Source organism: Carettochelys insculpta, chromosome 11, assembly GCF_033958435.1.
Source record: "Carettochelys insculpta isolate YL-2023 chromosome 11, ASM3395843v1, whole genome shotgun sequence".
In the NCBI taxonomy this organism is placed as follows: Eukaryota; Metazoa; Chordata; order Testudines; family Carettochelyidae; genus Carettochelys; species Carettochelys insculpta.
The window spans coordinates 49848074-49866583 of NC_134147.1; the positions used below are offsets into that span (position 1 = coordinate 49848074).

General features: G+C 58.3%; 1 protein-coding gene across 2 annotated transcripts in view; it reads right to left on the reverse strand.

The window, feature by feature from the left end:
- CPNE9 (copine family member 9) overlaps positions 1-18510 on the reverse strand; it is a 47868-nt gene that overhangs the window by 19624 nt on the left and 9734 nt on the right. For both annotated transcript variants that reach the window (XM_075005313.1, XM_075005312.1), the window contains exons 7-8: positions 3069-3122; positions 887-948 (exon numbers count right to left, since the gene is read on the reverse strand). In XM_075005313.1, coding sequence (XP_074861414.1) covers positions 887-948; positions 3069-3122 — 116 coding nt within the window. The remainder of the gene's footprint in view (positions 1-886; positions 949-3068; positions 3123-18510) is intronic.

Below are 18510 nucleotides of genomic sequence, written 5' to 3' on the forward strand. Positions count from 1 at the left end.
AACATCCCACTGACCAGCTCCCCGAACCCCCGACCAGAACATCCCACTGACCAGCTCCCCGAACCCCCGGCCAGAACATCCCCTCCCGCCCCCCAGCTGGCTCCTCTAACCCCCGGCCAGAACATCCCCTCCCGCCCCCCAGCCGGCTCCCCTAACCCCCGACCAGAACATTCCACTGACCAGCTCCCCGAACCCCCCGGCCAGAACATCCCCTCCCGCCCCCCAGCCGGCTCCTCTAACCCCCGGCCAGAACATCCCACTGACCAGCTCCCTGAACCCCCGACCAGAACATCCCACTGACCAGCTCCTCTAACCCCCGGCCAGAACATCCCCTCCCGCCCCCCAGCCGGCTCCTCTAACCCCCGGCCAGAACATCCCCTACCGCCCCCCAGCCGGCTCCTCTAACCCCCGGCCAGAACATCCCCTCCCGCCCCCCAGCCGGCTCCTCTAACCCCCGGCCAGAACATCCCCTCCCGCCCCCCAGCCGGCTCCCCGAACCCCCGGCCAGAACATCCCCTCCCGCCCCCCGCCCCCGGCCAGCTCCTCTAACCCCCGGCCAGAACATCCCCTCCCGCCCCGCAGCTGGCTCCTCTAACCCCCGACCAGAACATCCCCTCCCACCCCCCAGCTGGCTCCCCGAACCCCCGGCCAGAACATCCCCTCCCGCCCCCCCCCCCCCGGCCAGCTCCCAGCCCTGCTCTTGCTGCTGCCCCCAGCCCTGCTCCCCTAGTCCCGCCCTGCTTCCCCCCCATCTCCTGGGGGCAGGGGCGGGGGCGGGGCCATGCTCCAACCCATGCTGCTGGGGTACAGTGCGGTGCAGTTCGGGGCTGCTGCAGACCTGCTGGCAGGGCCCTGAGCACTCTGGCTCTGAGCCTCCTATGCTCACCCGCCTCGGATGTAATCCACGAAGGTGAACTCGGACTCCACGGAGAAGGAGAGAAGGGTCACCTGCCAAAGACGGAGCATCAAAGCCCCTGAGCTGCTTTAGACAGAGCCCCCCCTGGCATGGCCTCCTCCCCCCAGGCAGCCCCCCCCAGACAGAGCCCCCCTGGCATGGCCTCCTCCCCCCAGGCAGCCCCCCCCAGACAGAGCCCCCCCTGGCATGGCCTCCTCCCCCCAGGCAGCCCCTCCTCCCCAGAGACAGCCCCCCATGACATGCACTTCCTGCTGGGCAGGCCCCGTTGTCCCGAGATAGCCCCCACAAGACGGCCATGCCCCGAGAGCGGCTCCTAAGAGCAGCCTTGCAATGCGTTCCTCTGCCACGGGCTGTTTGTGACGTGTCACTCGGCTCTACGCCTGCGTGCGTGGCTGCTGGCGCTGTGGCGGCCTTGGGCCGCCGTGGAGACCCTCGGGCAGTGCTTCTCAGCCTGGGCTACCAGCACTGCGGAGGGGCTTCCCAGGGCTACAGAAGCTCCGCTGGACAGCCACTAGCACAGCCAGGCCAATCGGCCAGGCCATTCAGCCAAGGAGCCGTGTCACAGGACTGGACTTCCGTCCTGGGTGCGGAGCCCTGTCACGCGCCCCCTACATCTGGCGGCCCCAAGCGTGGCCGTGGGTGGGGCCTGACGGGCGCCGCCGACGCCCTGAATCTGTGCACTCCTTCTTCCGTGCCGTGCGCGTCGGGGAGTTGGCGATTTCAGCCCTGTGGTTACATTCCCAGTGCTCTAGTGATAACATACCGCACGGGAGGCGCGACGGCCACCCCAGCCAGGAGGCCGGATGGGAAACAACGGCTCAGCCCCCGGGATGCAGACCGCCGGTCAGGTGACCTGGGCTGAGCCAAGGCACTGAAATCAGCCCCCCAGACATCCAACCCGCTCGCCATGGAAGTGACGGGGGCGCGCTGGCAAAACGAGCGACCAACGGCACTTGGCCACAGCGGCTCCCCTGGGTGGGACGACACCGACCCTGCAGGGCCCATGGGAAGAGGAAAGGGCTGCTTCTCGCCACAGGAGAAAACTATAAACGGGGCCAAGCAGCGTCCCTCTGCGGGACAAGTCTTTTGTCTCTGATCCTGTCCCAGGTTCCACGGTCCAGCATGCTGACCCCCGTCGGCCCAATCTACAATTCGCTGCTAGTTAAAACCACGTAACCTGGGCTTTTACCCCTGGGGGATGGACTTTCACGACTCAGCAGAGAACGTTGCTGGCTGCATCAGTAGCTGTAATGGCTGTGTGTAAAGTGCCGCTAACACCCTTCTGCTCTCTCACCGGTTTTGCTTTCTTTGTTAATAAACCTTGAGATGGTTCGATCTGACGCATTGGTAAGTGAGTTGTTTTGGGTAAGATCCAAGTGTACATTGACCTGGGACTGTGGCTGGAGCCTTTGGGGCCTGGGTGAATCTGTGTGGATTTGGTGAAAAAGGTTTTAAGAACCTCTCATCTGAGCAGGGGGCTGCTGGACGGGCAGGGCCAGCGGCTGGGAGCTCGGTGGGTTTGCCTGGGGGGCCTCTGGCTGGCCAGGGGGGTTGGCGGGGGTACACTCGGGGCTGGGGATATTTGCCTTAGTAGGAGGAAGTCCCAGCCTGGGCTCTGAGTGGCCTGGTTTTAAGCAGACACCCTGGGTTGATTCTCAGCTGTGCCCAGAACCCTGCCCTATTTCACCTGCTACCAACAGAGAAGCAAGGAGTGAGGGGAGCACATGGGAAGCAAGAGCCCCCCCAGTTCCAACAACTGTCATACAGGAGAGGAGGAGCTGATGGGGTCAGATCGGCAGGGTCGTATGCGAGCACCATGCTGGCTCCATGGTGAGCCCACGGGCAGCTGCTCGGGAAGCGCTCCAGCAGCCGCACACAGCACGCACCTCGCTGGTGTGGAGACAAGCCGCACGTCACAGCACTTCGCTGGAGACCGAGCGTGAGCCCGGCCTCCAGAGAAGCCCCCGATGCGCCGCTCTGCCCAGGGCACTCGCCAGCAGACCTCGCTCCTGCCACAGAGGCCCCCCGCCGCGAAACCTCCTCCACGCCCCAGGCAGCAGAGCTGGAGGCAGCGGGTGTGGGACACGCATGGCCAGGGAGGGCACGGTGAGGTGTCCCCAAGGGGCAGTGGGACCGGGGCAGGTTCACTCACCGTTCCGGAGTTGACGTACTTCTTCTTCTTGCATTTCTTCTTCGGATTTAACACCTGCGGGAGCAGAGGCTCAGCTCAGGTAGCAGCAGCAGCAGGCGTCCTTCAGTCTGCATAGACTAGGGACAGCTCAGGCACCACAAGAGCAACCTGCCCCTTGCCTCTCCTGCCACCTTCCATCCCCACGCGCCCGCCCGTCAACAGCCCCCAGCTTCTCCTGACCGATGCCACTAGCCCAGGCCTTGTACCGACATGCGCCGCCGTTCCTGACCATCCCCCCACCTCCCACTGCTCCTGCCTCCCCGCCCCAACCAACAGCCCCCCACTCCTGACACCCATCCCCGCCCCCCACCGACAGCCCTGTGCTGCCAGCATCCCCGTCCCTCATTCCTGGCAGCTGACCCCGGCTGGTCCTGATACATTCCCCTCCGACAACCCCAGCCACGCCTGAGAGCCCAGACCCTGCTCCTGGCTGGTCCCTGCCCCATGCCTGACAGCCCCCACCAGGCCACCAGCCTTCCCTGGTACTTCCTGGCAGTTGCCAGCTGTGGGCCACCAGACCCCTGGGCATCCTACGCTGTGGTTTAAACCCTGCAGGCGAGATCCTCTTCTGGACCCCCAACCCAGCAGCACATGCCACACGAGTGAACCCCTCAGTACAGCCACCCAGCTCAGCAAATGCCCACCAGCCCCAGAGCCAGCCCATGGGGAGAGCACTTCCCTGCCCCAGAGCCGGCCCGTGGGGAGAGCAGCTCCCTGCCCCAGAGCCGGCCCGTGGGGAGAGCAGCTCCCTGCCCCAGAGCCGGCCCGTGGGGAGAGCAGCTGCCTGCCCCACACACAGGTGACCTGCAATGGTTGCGTCCAGGCTTCACAGCACTGGGGTTCCTGAATTGTTTTGGGGCCCTCAGCGGGACCTACATCCCCATTCCTGCCCCAGAGCACAGCAGGGGCCAATTCATAAACTGGAAGGGCTGCCGTTGCATTGGCCTGCAGGCCACGGTGGACAGCTGAGGCCAGTTCCAGGACTTATGTGGGCTGGCCTGGCTGCACCCATGACGCGCACGTCTTCCGCAACTTGGGCCTGTACCAGTGGCTGGAGGAGGGGACCTACATCCCCCAGAGGCAGATCCTGTTGGGGGAAACCACCGTGCCCCTCTGCCTGGTGGCTGACGCCACCTACCCACTCCAGCCCTGGCTCATGACACTGTACATGGGCCACCTCACCACCAGCCAGGAGCGGTTCAATGGGCAGCTCAACCATGTCTGCCAGGTGGTTGGGCGCACCTTTGGCCACCTGAAGGGGTGGTGACGCTGCCCCCCTCGCCCACCTGGACATGGGCATTCTCAGCATCCCCCAGTTGTGGGCGCCCGCTGCATGCTCTGCCACATTGTGGAGTAAAGGGGAGGCCTTTGTGCAGGGGTGGGCGGTTGAGGCCAGCACAGGCTACCCCAGCCAGCTGCCACCCCTAGCCGTCAGGCCCACCAAGATGGGATCAGCGTCTGGGAGGCCCTGCGGCGATACTTTGAGCAAGGGCCCCAGTGACTGCTGCCCTGAAAACAAGTGCACCTTTGAATAAAACGTATGTTTAACAAACAACATCGAAGAAAACTATTTACATGGTGGGGGTGAGTGTCATCTATCTATAGGGGGTGGGGGGGCACTTGGATGGGAAGTAGAGGGGTGCAACCAAGGGAGAGTAGAGGGGTGCAACCCCCACCGGCCCTAGCTCCCACGACACCCCCATCCGGGGTCCCCAGTGAGACTGGAGGCGGGGCGGGGAGCACGGGCAAGTAAGGCCAGGGCTTGGCCTTGGGCTGGTGTGCAGGCTCAGCGGGCTTCTCGCCTGGGGGGCTGTTGGGTGGGGCCACGGCCGGAGGGGCAGCGGGAGGGGCAAGGGGGGGGTGGAGGGAGGGGGCAGACGGGCCACCAGCTCCCAGTATGAGGCCGCCAGGTCGTTGAAAGTGTGCGAGAGCTTCCCGGCACCAGGCAGCCTCCTCCTCCTCCCCCTCCTCCTCAAAGCAGAGGTGCCTCTCTGCACGTTTGACCTGGCGCCTGAGGGAGGTGGACACGAGCGGGTCCCCAGCCGTTTGCCTCTGGCTCCAGCCAGAGCAGGCCCGTCCCAGCACAGGTGGTTCCTCCCGGTGGCTGTCTGGGACCACGGATGGTGCCACGCTCTCCTGGCTCTCAGATGGTACAGCTGCAGAAATGGGGGGAGAGAGGAAAAGGCCATGAATACCAAGCCCTGCCCCATGGCCCACCCCCCCCAGCCCCTCGTGGGCGCCGGGTCCCTGCCCCCGTCCGTGGGTGCGGTGGCTGTGGGCGGCCCCTTTGTGCGGTCTGCCCCGCCTCCCAGGGCAGGGCGCGGCGCTGCCCATGGGAGCAGGTGTTGACAGGCACTGGCAGCTGTGCCGCTGTCCTGGGGCCATGGTCTGCTTGGGCCTGGTTGGGCCAGAGTCTGACAGGGGTGTGGAGGGGCCCACAGTCATGTTAGGTGCCCCCACCCCGTGCCCTGGGGGGGGGTGTGCCCTGTGGGGTACGTACCTGAGGGTCCACTGCTGCAGTTGGGGGAAGCCCGTCAAGTGGATGCCTGGCTGGAGGTGCGGGAGGGGAGGTCCATCACCAGCTCCCTCTCCTCGCTGGACCACTCTGCTTCAGTGCCCTGCTCCGGCTGCCGCCCTGGTGTGGCAGGGCTGGCCCCCAGACCTGGCTCCTGCTTTGTGACCTGCTGCGTCTCCTTGGCCACGGGGTCCAGAATGGCTGCGGGGCAGGAGGTGTCCCAGGGGCCCAGGATGGCTCTGAGCTCCTGGGAATACGGGCAAGCAGCAGGGGCAGCGCGCAACTGGCTGGCTGAATCCTGGGACCGGATGTAACTCTGGTACAGCTCCTTGCCCTTGCTACAGATGTGGCCAGGAGTGTGGACAGGGTGATGCCGGGCGGTCAGGCCCTCAGCCAGCCGGGTGAATGCAGCCGCTTGCTCCCCATTATGTGGAGCACCTCCTCGTTGTCCCAGAGCCCCAGCAGTTCCTGGAGCTCGGCCTTGGTCGAGGAGGGGCCGCGCTTCCTACCCCACCGGGTGGAGGCTTGGGAGCCCTGTGATGGCTCAGAGAGGAAGCACTTGGGTGGCTGGCTGGTCTCCATCCCTTGCTATTGGCTGCTGGGGACCTGGCTGGGGTGTGCAGGGACAGCACATGCGATGGCTGCTGCCTGCACACGCTCAGGTTCCTGCCATGGGGTTTCCGGGCCTGTGGAGCTTTAAGAGCTGCTGTTCACACATGCCATAGAGCCCTGCAGAGGCTGGGCAGCGCAGCTCCACACCCCAGCTGATTGCCGCCGTGGCGGACCCCGCTATTTCGAAGCAGCGGAACGCGGAGCGTCCACACACGTCGTTTTCGATGTTAGATGAAGCAGTGTGCTATCTTCTCGCCGGACCAGCGATTTCGACATCACTGCACCTGCTCTGACTTCAACTTCCAAGTAGTGAGTGGCATCTGCTACTTCTGAATTGTACCTGCTACTGCAAAATAGCGGCTTAGTGCAGATGCAGCTTCACTGTGGCTCTCGTTCTTTCTTTCCTACCTCTTTAGATTTTCAAGTCTGAATGACTGACACAGCATGCTTTACGGGTAAGATTCTGAGGCTGTCTATACTACACCATAAAGTCAATTTTAAGGCACTTATCTCGATTTTACAATGCGACTGTCTTCATCAAAAAAACCATTAGGTCAAATTTAAGGGGCGCTAACGTCAACTTTCTTGCCCTGCCCCTCCCAGGTGGTGTAACACCAAGTTTGAATTTAAATGGTCAAATTAATGCTAACATGGAAACAGCGTTACTTTAAATCAATTTTATTGGCCTCTAGAGGTTTCCTAGCGGTGTCCCACAATGCCCCACAGGTGTCCATTCTGACTGCATTCACCTCCAGTGCTCTATAGGTGTGCAGGAAGAAGGTTACTGGAAGCCTGAGAATTTGAATTCATTTCTTTTCTGACCAGCTGTGATGGAGTGGGGGATACCTGTGTGTGTGTGTGTGTGTGTGTGTGTGTGTGTGTGTGTGGCTCACAGAGGGTGTGGGGCTCCTGCTGAGGGTAACCCAGATGACCAGGTAACACCTTTGTACTGGAGACAAAGGAGGAGGTGGAGCCTGAGGGGTTTGAATTGGAACTGGGAGTTGGGAAGCAGTGAGTCTGGGCTGAGAGAGAGAGCGAGACCATGGAGGGGGCAAGGCCCTGGCTCCGGAGGCCCCTCGGGGCCTCCTCTCCCCAGCATGGATGGGACTGGCTGTCTCTGCTGGCTGCACTGACTCCTCTGTACGATGCTGTGCCCTGTTGGCTAATAAACCTGCTGTTCTCCTGCTGAGCGAGAGTCACTCCTGCCTGCAGACGGGGTGCAGAGCTTGGGGGACCCCGAACCCCATCACACCAGCATGGCTAGCACACCTCAGGAGAGCACCTCAGGGCAATCACACATAGCCGTCATGAGTTCCCAGGGTTCTAGTTCTGATCAGAGTTCTCAGGGTGGCAAAAGAGCCCCAGCATGGAACCATCAGGAGATGCAGAATCTCATTTCTGTGTGGGGTGACGAACCTGTGCTGAGCAAACTGAAGCAGCAAAAGAAATGTGGGCATTTATGGGAAGACTTCCCAGAGCATGATGAAGGAAGTTGTGAGTCGGGGAGACAGGACTGCTGTGCTGCTGTAGCCAGACAAAGTCTCCCCCTTACAAGCCAGCTTGCTCGCTGCACCCCCTGTGATGGGGTTCTGGGGTCCCCAAAGCTCTGCACCCTGTCCGCAGGCAGGAGAGTCTCTCACTCAGCAGGAAAACAGCGGGTTTATTAGCCGACAGGACACAGCATCGTACAGAAGAGTCAGTACAGCAAGCAGAGACAGCCAGTCCAATCCATGTTGGGGAGAGGAGGCCCCGAGGGGCCCCCAGAGCTGGGGCCTGGCCCCCTCCTTTGTCTCTCTCTCCCTTAGCCCAGACTAACTGCTTCCCAACTCCCAGTTCCAATTCAAACCCCTCAGGCTCCACCTCCTCCTTTGTCTGCAGTACAAAGGTGTTACCTGGTCGTCAGGGTTACCCTCAGCAGGAGCCCCACACCCTCTGTGAGCCACTCACATACACACAGGTATCCCCCACTCCATCACATCTTTCCCCACTTCCAGACCGAACTGAGCGGGGTCACTCAACTGGTGACCTGGGGAAGTTCGGGGCTCTCCCCTTGTGACAGGGCATCGGCTGTACCCTCTGTTCTCCCCTTGATGTGCACCACCTCCACGTCATAATCCTGCTGGGGGAGGCTCCAACTCAGGAGCTTGGTATTGGCCCTTTTCATGTGATGCAGCTGGACAAGTCCCTTTAGTTCCCTCAGGTTGGTCGGTCTCCCTGCTTCTGTCTCTGGTCCGTCAGCCACGTTCTCAAGTCGGGCAGGCAGAGCCCATACAGATGCTGCAGCACCAACAGACCAAACAGTTCTTTTCTGGTCTGGGCCCTGCCCTGTCTGCCCACCAGTCCATACAGCTGCTCCAGCCAATGTTTGGAATTCAGTTACAGTCCAGTAAAGGAAGGTACAAATGCTTCCACCCTTGGCATTTAGCCAGACCACCAAAATGGTTGTGTGCCTCAGTTTCCCCTTCCATGCCACACAATAGGTTTGGAATGTTCCTCCTCATGTGAGAGGTTGCAAGACTAGTTACGGGGAACAATGGTGACATTTCAGAGTTACAGACTCCTTCAACATACAACTCATGCTTCTACATCAATGTCATCATGTCAAATGGCTCTTTCCAAACATTCAGTGCATGGTACAATTCTACAGCTTTTGGGAGCAGCACCCCTTGGTTACAGCAGTCAGCGTGAGTAACAGAACAAACCCATTGCAACTGCACATTTACGTTGCTCTTTGGTAGACCACAACCTTTGTGCAACATCCTTGAGAATCTGGTATTTTGGGGATAAATGGCTGAGGCCTTTCTTAGCGCCATCAAGTTCTAATCTTCTCCCTTGCCCCCTGGGGTGGAAATCTGATCTCTCTGGCTGTGCCCGATGTGATGGAGTGGGGGATACCTGTGTGTGTGTGGGGCTCACATAGGGTGTGGGGCTCCTGCTGAGGGAAACCTTGATGACCAGGTAACACCTTTGCACTGCAGACAAAGGAGGAGGTGGAGCCTGACGGGTTTGAATTGGAACTGGGAGTTGGAAGCAGTGAGTCTGGGCTGGGAGAGAGAGAGAGACAAAGGAGGGGGCCAGACCCCAGCTCCGGGGGCCCCTCGGGGCCTCCTCTCCCCAACATGGATTGGACTGGCTGTCTCTGCCTGCTGTACTGACTCCTCTGTATGATGCTGTGTCCTGTCGGCTAATAAACCTGCTGTTTTCCTGCTGAGTGAGAGACTCTCCTGCCTGCGGACAGGGTGCAGAGCTTGGGGGACCCCAGAACCCCATCACACTGGTGTCAGAAGTGGGATGTTCTGCACCCTGAGGATGGAGCATCCAGCAGTAAGTGACCGGGGCCCCGGAAGAAGTGGGGCCTGCGAGACCCAGGTGTGCTGACGGGCAGTGAGGTGCAGCTCCCCAAGGCGGAGGGGCCTGCGGCCGAACCCAAGCAACTGCGGTTGTGGTCCTCGAGAGGGGGTGTCACACCTGAGGAGGGGTTACTCCTGGGAATCTGTTGGAGTCGGTCCCAGAAGGTGGCGAGGCCGAGAGCCCAACCCCCAGGAACAAGTGACCCCTGAGGAGGCTGACGCTGAATGAGTCCTTCCCAAGACAGGGTGCTCATGGTCCCTGAGAGCGGGTGTCACACTGAAGAAGGGGTTCCGCTGGGAGTCTGTTGGAGTCGGTCCCAGAGGGCGGAGGGGCCTACGGCCTAACCCCAGGGAGCTTGTGACCCGCAAGGAGCCTGGCACACTGAAGGGATTCTTCCAGGAATCGTGGGCTGCGTCTACACGTGCACGCTACTTCGAAGTAGCGGCAGTAACTTCGAAATAGCGCCCGTCACGTCTACACGTGTTGGGCGCTATTTCGAAGTTGAAATCGACGTTAGGCGGCGAGACGTCGAAGTCGCTAACCCCATGAGCGGATGGGAATAGCGCCCTACTTCGACGTTCAACATCGAAGTAGGGACGTGTAGACGATCCGCGTCCCGCAACATCGAAATAGCGGGGTCCTCCATGGCGGCCATCAGCTGGGGGGTTGAGAGATACTCTCTCTCCAGCCCTTGCGGGGCTCTGTGGTCACCGTGGGCAGCAGCCCTTAGCCCAGGGCTTCTGGCTGCTGCTGCTGCAGCTGGGGGTCCGTGCTGCATATACAGGGTCTGCAACTAGTTGTTGGCTCTGTGTATCTTGCACTGTTTAATGAAAGTGTGTCTGGGAGGGGCCCTTTAAGGGAGCGACTTGCTGTTGAGTCCGCCCCGTGACCCTGTCTGCAGCTGTGCCTGGCTCCCTTATTTCGATGTGTGCTACTTTGGCGTGTAGACGTTCCCTCGCTGTGCCTATTTCGATGTTGGGCTGAGCAACGTCGAAGTTGAACATCGACGTTGCCAGCCCTGGAGGACGTGTAGACGTTATTCATCGAAATAGCCTATTTCGATGTCGCAACATCGAAATAAGCTATTTCGAAGTTGGGTGCACGTGTAGACGTAGCCGTGGGGTGCAGAGGGCATCAGCCTGAGAGCCTGCAACCACGCTGAGCAACTCCGCTGTGAAGTGGCAGCACCTGGAAACCGAATCGAGATTAAAGAAGCTGGACAAGGCAGCGTGGATGTGCAGTGGCAGAGCTGAGGGTTAAGGAAAATCCTGCAGAGGTGAGCCCGGATCGGGGCAGGGAACCCTGGACTGCATGGAGCTCTGAACCGAGTGGCCTGCCACAGCTCAAGGAGGGAAGGAGCGATTCCAACCCATCATCTACTAGTGGCCAAGACAGACCTGCGGAGTTTTCCAGGCCTGGGCCGAGGAAGGTCCCTGTGTGTCTGTGCAGGAAAGCAGCTGATCCACTGGGAATGGCAAGTTGTCTGTGAGAGAAGCTGCTCCACCTTCTGTGTGTGTGTGGAGACCAGCCGGGGGGCTGGGACAAAGGAGAGAGTGTCTCCCATTGTCTGTCTGTGTTGAACAGCAGCAGCAGCCTGGGGAGAGAGCAGAGCCTGCGTTTGGAAAAGGTGCCAATGAGGAAACTAGCCCATTGTCTGAGGAAGATTCACCAGCCTGGGGTGGCTGGAGAAGGAACCACCAGGAAAGAGCATTCCAGGTGTGACTCTGAATCCAGCCATGGGGGCTGGAGCAGAGGGAATGGCTCTGGGATGGGCAGTGGTGTCACTGCTCAGGACACTGGTCCTTGGTGCAAGAAAAGTGCTTCTGCTTCTGGGGAAGTGAATCCTTTGCCTGAGCCTGTGGGGGCTCGAGATGGAGCCAAGATCCCAGAGCTGGATCTGAGGGCAGCTGAAGCCCAGATGGGAAGTGGGCCTACCTCTGTGTCTCTCAGGGGGGGTGATGCTTTAACTCGGTCTGATCCAGTTAGTATCATCAGGGAATCCCAGAGACCAGACGATTCTGGTACTTGTTCTTTGCCTGATGCTGAGGTGTTACTGGGAGGGGGTGAGAGGACTCTGTCCTACCAGAGTCATCCTCTCGCCAGGACACAAGAACAGATGGGCAATGGAGTTATGCTGACTGATGAAGATAAAGGAGCTGGTAGCAGAAGGGAGGAAAGGGACCCTGACCTTCTGTCCGGTGGTACTGGCTGTCTGCCTGGAGGGGGATTACATGGGAATCTGCCTGATGGGCCAGAAGTGATCCTGGGCGTAGCTGAAACCCAGGAGCTGGTTGTGGCTCAAGGGAGCAGTTCCCCTGTGGAGCCAGACAGGGTCTTGCAACCTCTCACATGAGAAGGAACATTCCAAACCTATTGTGTGGCATGGAAGGGGAAACTGAGGCACACAACCATTGTGGTGGTCTGGCTAAATGCCAAGGACGGAAGCATTTGTACCTTCCGTTACTGGACTGTAACTGAATTCCAGACATTGGCTGGAGCAGCTGTATGGACTGGTGGTCAGATGGGGCAGGACCCAGACCACAAAAGACCTGTTTGATCTGTTGGTGCTGCAGCATCTGTATGGGCTCTGCCCGCCCGACTTGAGAACGTCGCTGACGGACCGGGGCCGAAGCAGCGAGACCAACCAACCCAAGGGAACTAAAGGAACTTGCCTGGCTGCATCACATGAAAAGGGCCAAGACCAAGCTCCTGACTTGGAGCCTCCCCCAGCAGGACTATGACGTGGAGGTGGTGCACATCGAGGGGAGAACAGAGGGTACAGCTGATGCCCTGTCACAAGGGGAGAGCCCCGAACTTCCCCAGGTCACCAGTTGAGTGACCCCGCTCAGTTCGGTCTGGAAGGGGGGAGAGATGTGATGGAGTGGGGGATACCTGTGTGTGTGTGGGGCTCACATAGGGTGTGGGGCTCCTGCTGAGGGAAACCTTGATGACCAGGTAACACCTTTGCACTGCAGACAAAGGAGGAGGTGGAGCCTGACGGGTTTGAATTGGAACTGGGAGTTGGAAGCAGTGAGTCTGGGCTGGGAGAGAGAGAGAGACAAAGGAGGGGGCCAGACCCCAGCTCCGGGGGCCCCTCGGGGCCTCCTCTCCCCAACATGGATTGGACTGGCTGTCTCTGCCTGCTGTACTGACTCCTCTGTATGATGCTGTGTCCTGTCGGCTAATAAACCTGCTGTTTTCCTGCTGAGTGAGAGACTCTCCTGCCTGCGGACAGGGTGCAGAGCTTGGGGGACCCCAGAACCCCATCACACCCTCCCTTCTAACAAGAGCTGGGCCATTGATGATCTCAGGGAGACGGCCCCCTTCCAGCCAGTCTGGAAATTTGCAAACCAAACTGCTTTCTGAGAGTTGTTTTGTGAGTCCCAGACGCAGAATCCACATGAAGGAATCCCTGTTTATCCCTTACTGGCCCACCAGGCCCAAAGCTCCTTTGTCCTTCCCCCTCCAACTACTGCCTCCCCATGGAATCAGAAGTGGAGTCCAGTGTGAGAATATAAGTGTTTCCACCATCTGGAGATGGGGAATTGCTGGCCCTCTCCTGCATCCTACAGAGATTGGCTGTGCAGCGGTTTTACTTGGTTCTCACAGGGCTGCTCACACTCCCTGATAGTTTTCACTTTACTTGCATCAACTTCCAATTCCTGAGAAACCTTTACCCTGCCTGCTTTGGACCCTTACAGAGCACAGCCAGTGGTTTCACACTCGGGCAGGTCCTGGCCATCAGGAGCTGACACAAACTTCTCCCCACGCAAAGGGCTGCTCCGGCTCTCACAGACAAGCACCTTTCCTGTTCACTCTCCTCCACCTCACTCCCATTTTCTGCAGTCCCCACAGACGGGTCAGGAAAAGTTTCAGGGAAATTCTCTTCCTCAAGAGCTCCCCCAAACAATAACTCACCCCTGTCTGGCTCCACAGGGGCACTGCTCCCTTGAGCCACAACCAGCTCCTGGGGTTCACCTACACCCAGGATCACTTCTGGCCCATCAGGCAGATTCCCACATAATCCCCCTCCAGGCAGACAGCCAGTACCACCGGACAGAAGATTAGGGTCCCTTTCCTCCCTTCTGCTACCAGATCCTTTATCTTCATCAGTCAGCATAACTCCATTGCCCGTCTGTTCTTGTGTCCTGGCGAGAGGATGACTCTGGTAGGACAGAGTCCTCTCACCCCCTCCCAGTAACACCTCAGCATCAGGCAAAGAACAAGTACCAGAATCGTCTGGTCTCTGGGATTCCCTGATGATACTAACTGGATTAGACCAAGTTAAAGCATTATCCCCCCTGAGAGACACAGAGGTAGGCCCACTTCCCATCTGGGCTTCAGCTGCCCTCAGATCCAGCTCTGGGATCTTGGCTCCATCTCGAGCCCCCACAGGCTCAGGCAAAGGAGTCACTTCCCCAGAAGCAGAAGCACTTTTCTCGTACCAAGGACCAGCGTCCTTAGCAGGGATACCACTGCCCCATCCCGGAGCCATTCCCTCTGCTCCAGCCCCCATGGCTGGATTCAGAGACACACCTGGAATGCTGTTTTCTGGTGGATCCTTCTCCAGCCATCCTAGGCTGGTGAATCTTCCTCAGACAATGGGCTAGTTTCCTCATTGGCACCTTTTCCAAATGCAGGCTCTGCTCTCTCCCCAGGCTGCTGCTGCTGTTCAACACAGACAGACAATGGGAGACACTCTCTCCTTTGTCCCAGCCCCCCCGCTGGTCTCCACACACACACAGAAGGTGAAGCAGCTTCTCTCACAGACAACTTGCCATTCCCAGTGGATCAGCTGCTTTCCTGCACAGACACACAGGCACCTTCCTCGGCCCAGGCCTGGAAAACGCGTCGCAGGTCTGTCTTGGCCACTAGTAGATGATGGGTTGGAATCGCTCCTTCCCTCCTTGAGCTGTGGCAGGCCACTCGGTTCAGAGCTCCATGCAGTCCAGGGTTCCCTGCCCCGATTCGGGCTCACCTCTGCAGGATTCTCCCCAGCCCTCAGCTCTGCCACTGCACATCCATGCTGCCTTGTCCAGCTTCTTTAATCTCGATTCGGTTTCCAGGTGCTGCCACTTCACAGCGGAGTTGCTCAGCGTGGTCGCAGGCTCTCAGGCTGATGCCCTCCGCACCCCACGATTCCTGGAAGAATCCCTTCAGTGTGCCAGGCTCCTTGCAGGTCACAAGCTGCCCAGGGTTAGGCCGTAGGCCCCTCTGCCCTCTGGGACGACTCCAACAGACTCCCAGCGGAACCCCTTCTTCAGTGTGACACCCGCTCTCAGGGACCATGAGCACCCTGTCTTGGGAAGGACTCATTCAGCGTCAGCCTCCTCAGGGGTCACTTGTTCCTGGGGGTTGGGCTCTCGGCCCCTCCACCTTCTGGGACTGACTCCAACAGATTCCCAGGAGTAACCCCTCCTCGGGTGTGACACCCCCTCTCGAGGACCACAACCGCAGTTGCTTGGGTTCGGCCGCAGGCCCCTCCGCCTTGGGGAACTGCACCTCACTGCCCTTCAGCACACCTGGGTCTCGCAGGCCCCACTTCTTCCAGGGCCCCGGTCACTTACTGCTGGATGCTCCATCCTCAGGGTGCAGAACATCCCACTTCTGACACCAGTGTGATGGGGTTCTGGGGTCCCCAAAGCTCTGCACCCTGTCCGCAGGCAGGAGAGTCTCTCACTCAGCAGGAAAACAGCGGGTTTATTAGCCGACAGGACACAGCATCGTACAGAAGAGTCAGTGCAGCAGGCAGAGACAGCCAGTCCAATCCATGTTGAGGAGAGGAGGCCCCGAGGGGCCCCCAGAGCTGGGGCCTTGCCCCCTCCTTTGTCTCTCTCTCCCAGCCCAGACTAACTGCTTCCCAACTCCCAGTTCCAATTCAAACCCCTCAGACTCCACCTCCTCCTTTGTCTGCAGTACAAAGGTGTTACCTGGTCGTCAGGGTTACCCTCAGCAGGAGCCCCACACCCTCTGTGAGCCACTCACATACACACAGGTATCCCCCACTCCATCACACCCCCCACCGAGGAGCACACAGGGCACGGAAATGGCTGCTGACAGCACAGTCTTTGATGCCCTCATTGAGGCCCAGATATGCTGGCTTATCGTGACCCTGAGAAGCAGAAAGTACAGATGGAAGGCTAACAGGCCAGACTGTCAACAAGGGTTGGGGGGGGACCCTCAGAAATCACCCCAGCTGGCATTGATCGATATGATGCACACACACACACACAATCACCCCAGAAGGGGACGTGCCCTGCCCGCACAAAAGAATGTCCTGTACTCCTAAATTGCTTATCTCTTGTCTTACAAGTGCAAACTAAGTAAGAAATGCCCTTGTAACAAACTGGTGTCACAAAGACAGACCAGTATGATCTGGCACCATAGATAAGAAAGAGAATACGTAACCCAGAGGGGTATAAAAGATGGGCCCAGCAGAACTCTACCTTTGAGTGCATTCCACCAACTACCTGCTGGTCGGGTCAGGTGATTGCCTCCCGAGGTCCACAGCTGGGGACGCCCAACCTCGTATTCGTCTTTCCGCGGAATTGAGTGACCGATCCAGCTTGGCTACGCTGGTATCGAGAGACGCAGAGAGGGTAAGATACACCCATGCTAGGTCTCTGACTTGTTTTTGTGCACAGCTAAAGAATTAGAGCTCTGTAACTAGTGTCAAGATATCATTGTGTTAGATGGTAACAGATATCTTTGTATTGGATTGTAACGTAACTTGTTAACACCTGTACTTTGCTAGCATATAAGAAGTAAACAATAGCCTTTTGTAACTGCACGCTTATAACTGTAGCTTAAATAAACTTGTAATGAGTTAAGCTCTGAGCCTGACCCTGCTGTTAACCCTTTTGTCACTGCAACACAGCTGGCACAACAAAAAGAACTTTAACCGTTTGGTTACTACAGCCTGGCCGTGGGTGAGAGTGCTAGGACCTGCCTCCTCTAACAGTAAAAAACTGGGTTGCTTAGGACCCAGGGGAGTACCTCACCGCACATTACCTGGCCACCGGCTAACAGAATTGGGTAACAGCTGCGCAGGAGGAAAAGATCCAAAGAGGACAAGAGGCACAGAGGGAGCAAGCCCAAGCTGCTGCTCATAGCAAATGGACCCAGCAGTGGCAACAAAGCAGCCTCCACTGCAAGAACAGGGACTTGGCAGTGCTGCCAACAGTTGTCGAGGAGCAAACCGACATCCTGCATTTCAAGCTGGAACTGCAGAAGGACACTTATCACAGAACTTGAGTTATGCAACCTCCTCACCCTCCCCTCAGTGCTGCCCAAACTCTCCCCTCCTTGGGGGCTCCAAACACGGGAGATGAGGAGGGCAAGGACAGTCTGGCAGTCCATCCGGAGGACCTTGCCACACTTCAAAAGGCTCACATTCCACCACACGTGACACCAGGCTTCCCTTCTTTTTTCCACCCCTTAACCCTCACTCCCCAGTGTTGTTTGTTGGTTTACATGGAGTGGGGTGCAATTGGAGGTGCTTTCATAAAGGTCAAGCACACATCATTGCGGGAGGTGGGGGTGGTATCACAATAGTTAAATGCAGCAGATTCATGTGACTGTCTGCTCAGTCATAAAGCTATTGTTCAAATTTTCTCTGATTTTCATTGCTTCTGGCTGTGGATTGCTCATTGCCCTTGTGTCCAGCTGTTCATAAACACTGCCCAGGGCATCTGCCTCTGCCACCCAGGCTGGCATGTGTGATGGGGTTCAGGGGTCCCCCTGCACTGCACCCCATCTGCTGGCAGGATTGACTCTCACTCAGCAGGTACAACAGAAGGTTTATTAGGCAACAGATGCCCAGTTTCTCCCAGAAGCGACAGCACAGCAGCCAGAGACAGTCCTTCCAACCCGTCCTGGGGAGAAGACCCCCGAGGGGTGCCCCTCTGGGGTGTAGCTTTCCTCCTCCTCTCCTGGCTGCCTTCCAGCTCCTCTTTCCCTAGCCTCTAACTGCCGCCCCCGATTCAAAACTCAGCTCAGCTCCTCCCTCCTCTTTGTTCAGGCAGAGGTGTTACCTGCCAGTTGTAGCCCCAGGGTCATCCTTAGCCACTGGGAGCTGCTGCTAGCCTCAGACATCCAGCCTGACTCACACATGTACTCCCCGCACTCCATCACAGCATGAAATTTGATGTGCAAATGTAACGGAGAATGTAGTGCACCGAAACCATGGTGGAGATGTTGGCTGTGCAAAGGTCCAAATGGGTCAAAAGACACCTGAATCTGGCTTTTGAACTGTCAAAGGCACATTCCACCACTATTCTGCACTTGATCAGCCTCTAGTTGAAGTGCTCCTTGCTGCAGTTCAGGGTGCCTGTATGTGGCTTCTTGAGCAAAGGGAGCAGAGGGTAAGCTGGGTTGCCCGGTATAACTATGGGTATCTCCATGTTGCCAATCTTGATTTTTCTGGTCTGGGAAGAAAGTCCCAACTTGGAGGTTTCTGCACAGACATGAATTTCTCAAGATGCGTGCATTGTGTACCTTTCTCAACCATCCCATGTAGAGATCAGTGAAAGCCCTTTGTGATTCACCAATGCCTGCAACACCATGGAGAAGTACCCCTTGTGGTTTATGTACTCTGAGGCCAGGCGGTCCAGGGCCAGGAGGGGGATATGCATTCCACCTATTGCCCCACAGCAGTTAGGAAACCCCATGGCACCAAAGACATCCACTATGTGCTGCACATTTCCCAGAATCACGGTCTTCTGCATCAGATGGGCACAGATTGCATTGGCTACCTGCAACCCCCACCGTAGATCTGCCCACCCCAATTGATTTGCCAGTGACCGGTAGCTGTCGGGCATTGCAAGCTTCCACAGAGCAACTGCCACTTGCTTATGAACTGTCAAAGCAGGTCTCATTCTGGTATCACAGCACTTCAGGGTGGAGGACAGAAAATCACAAAATTCC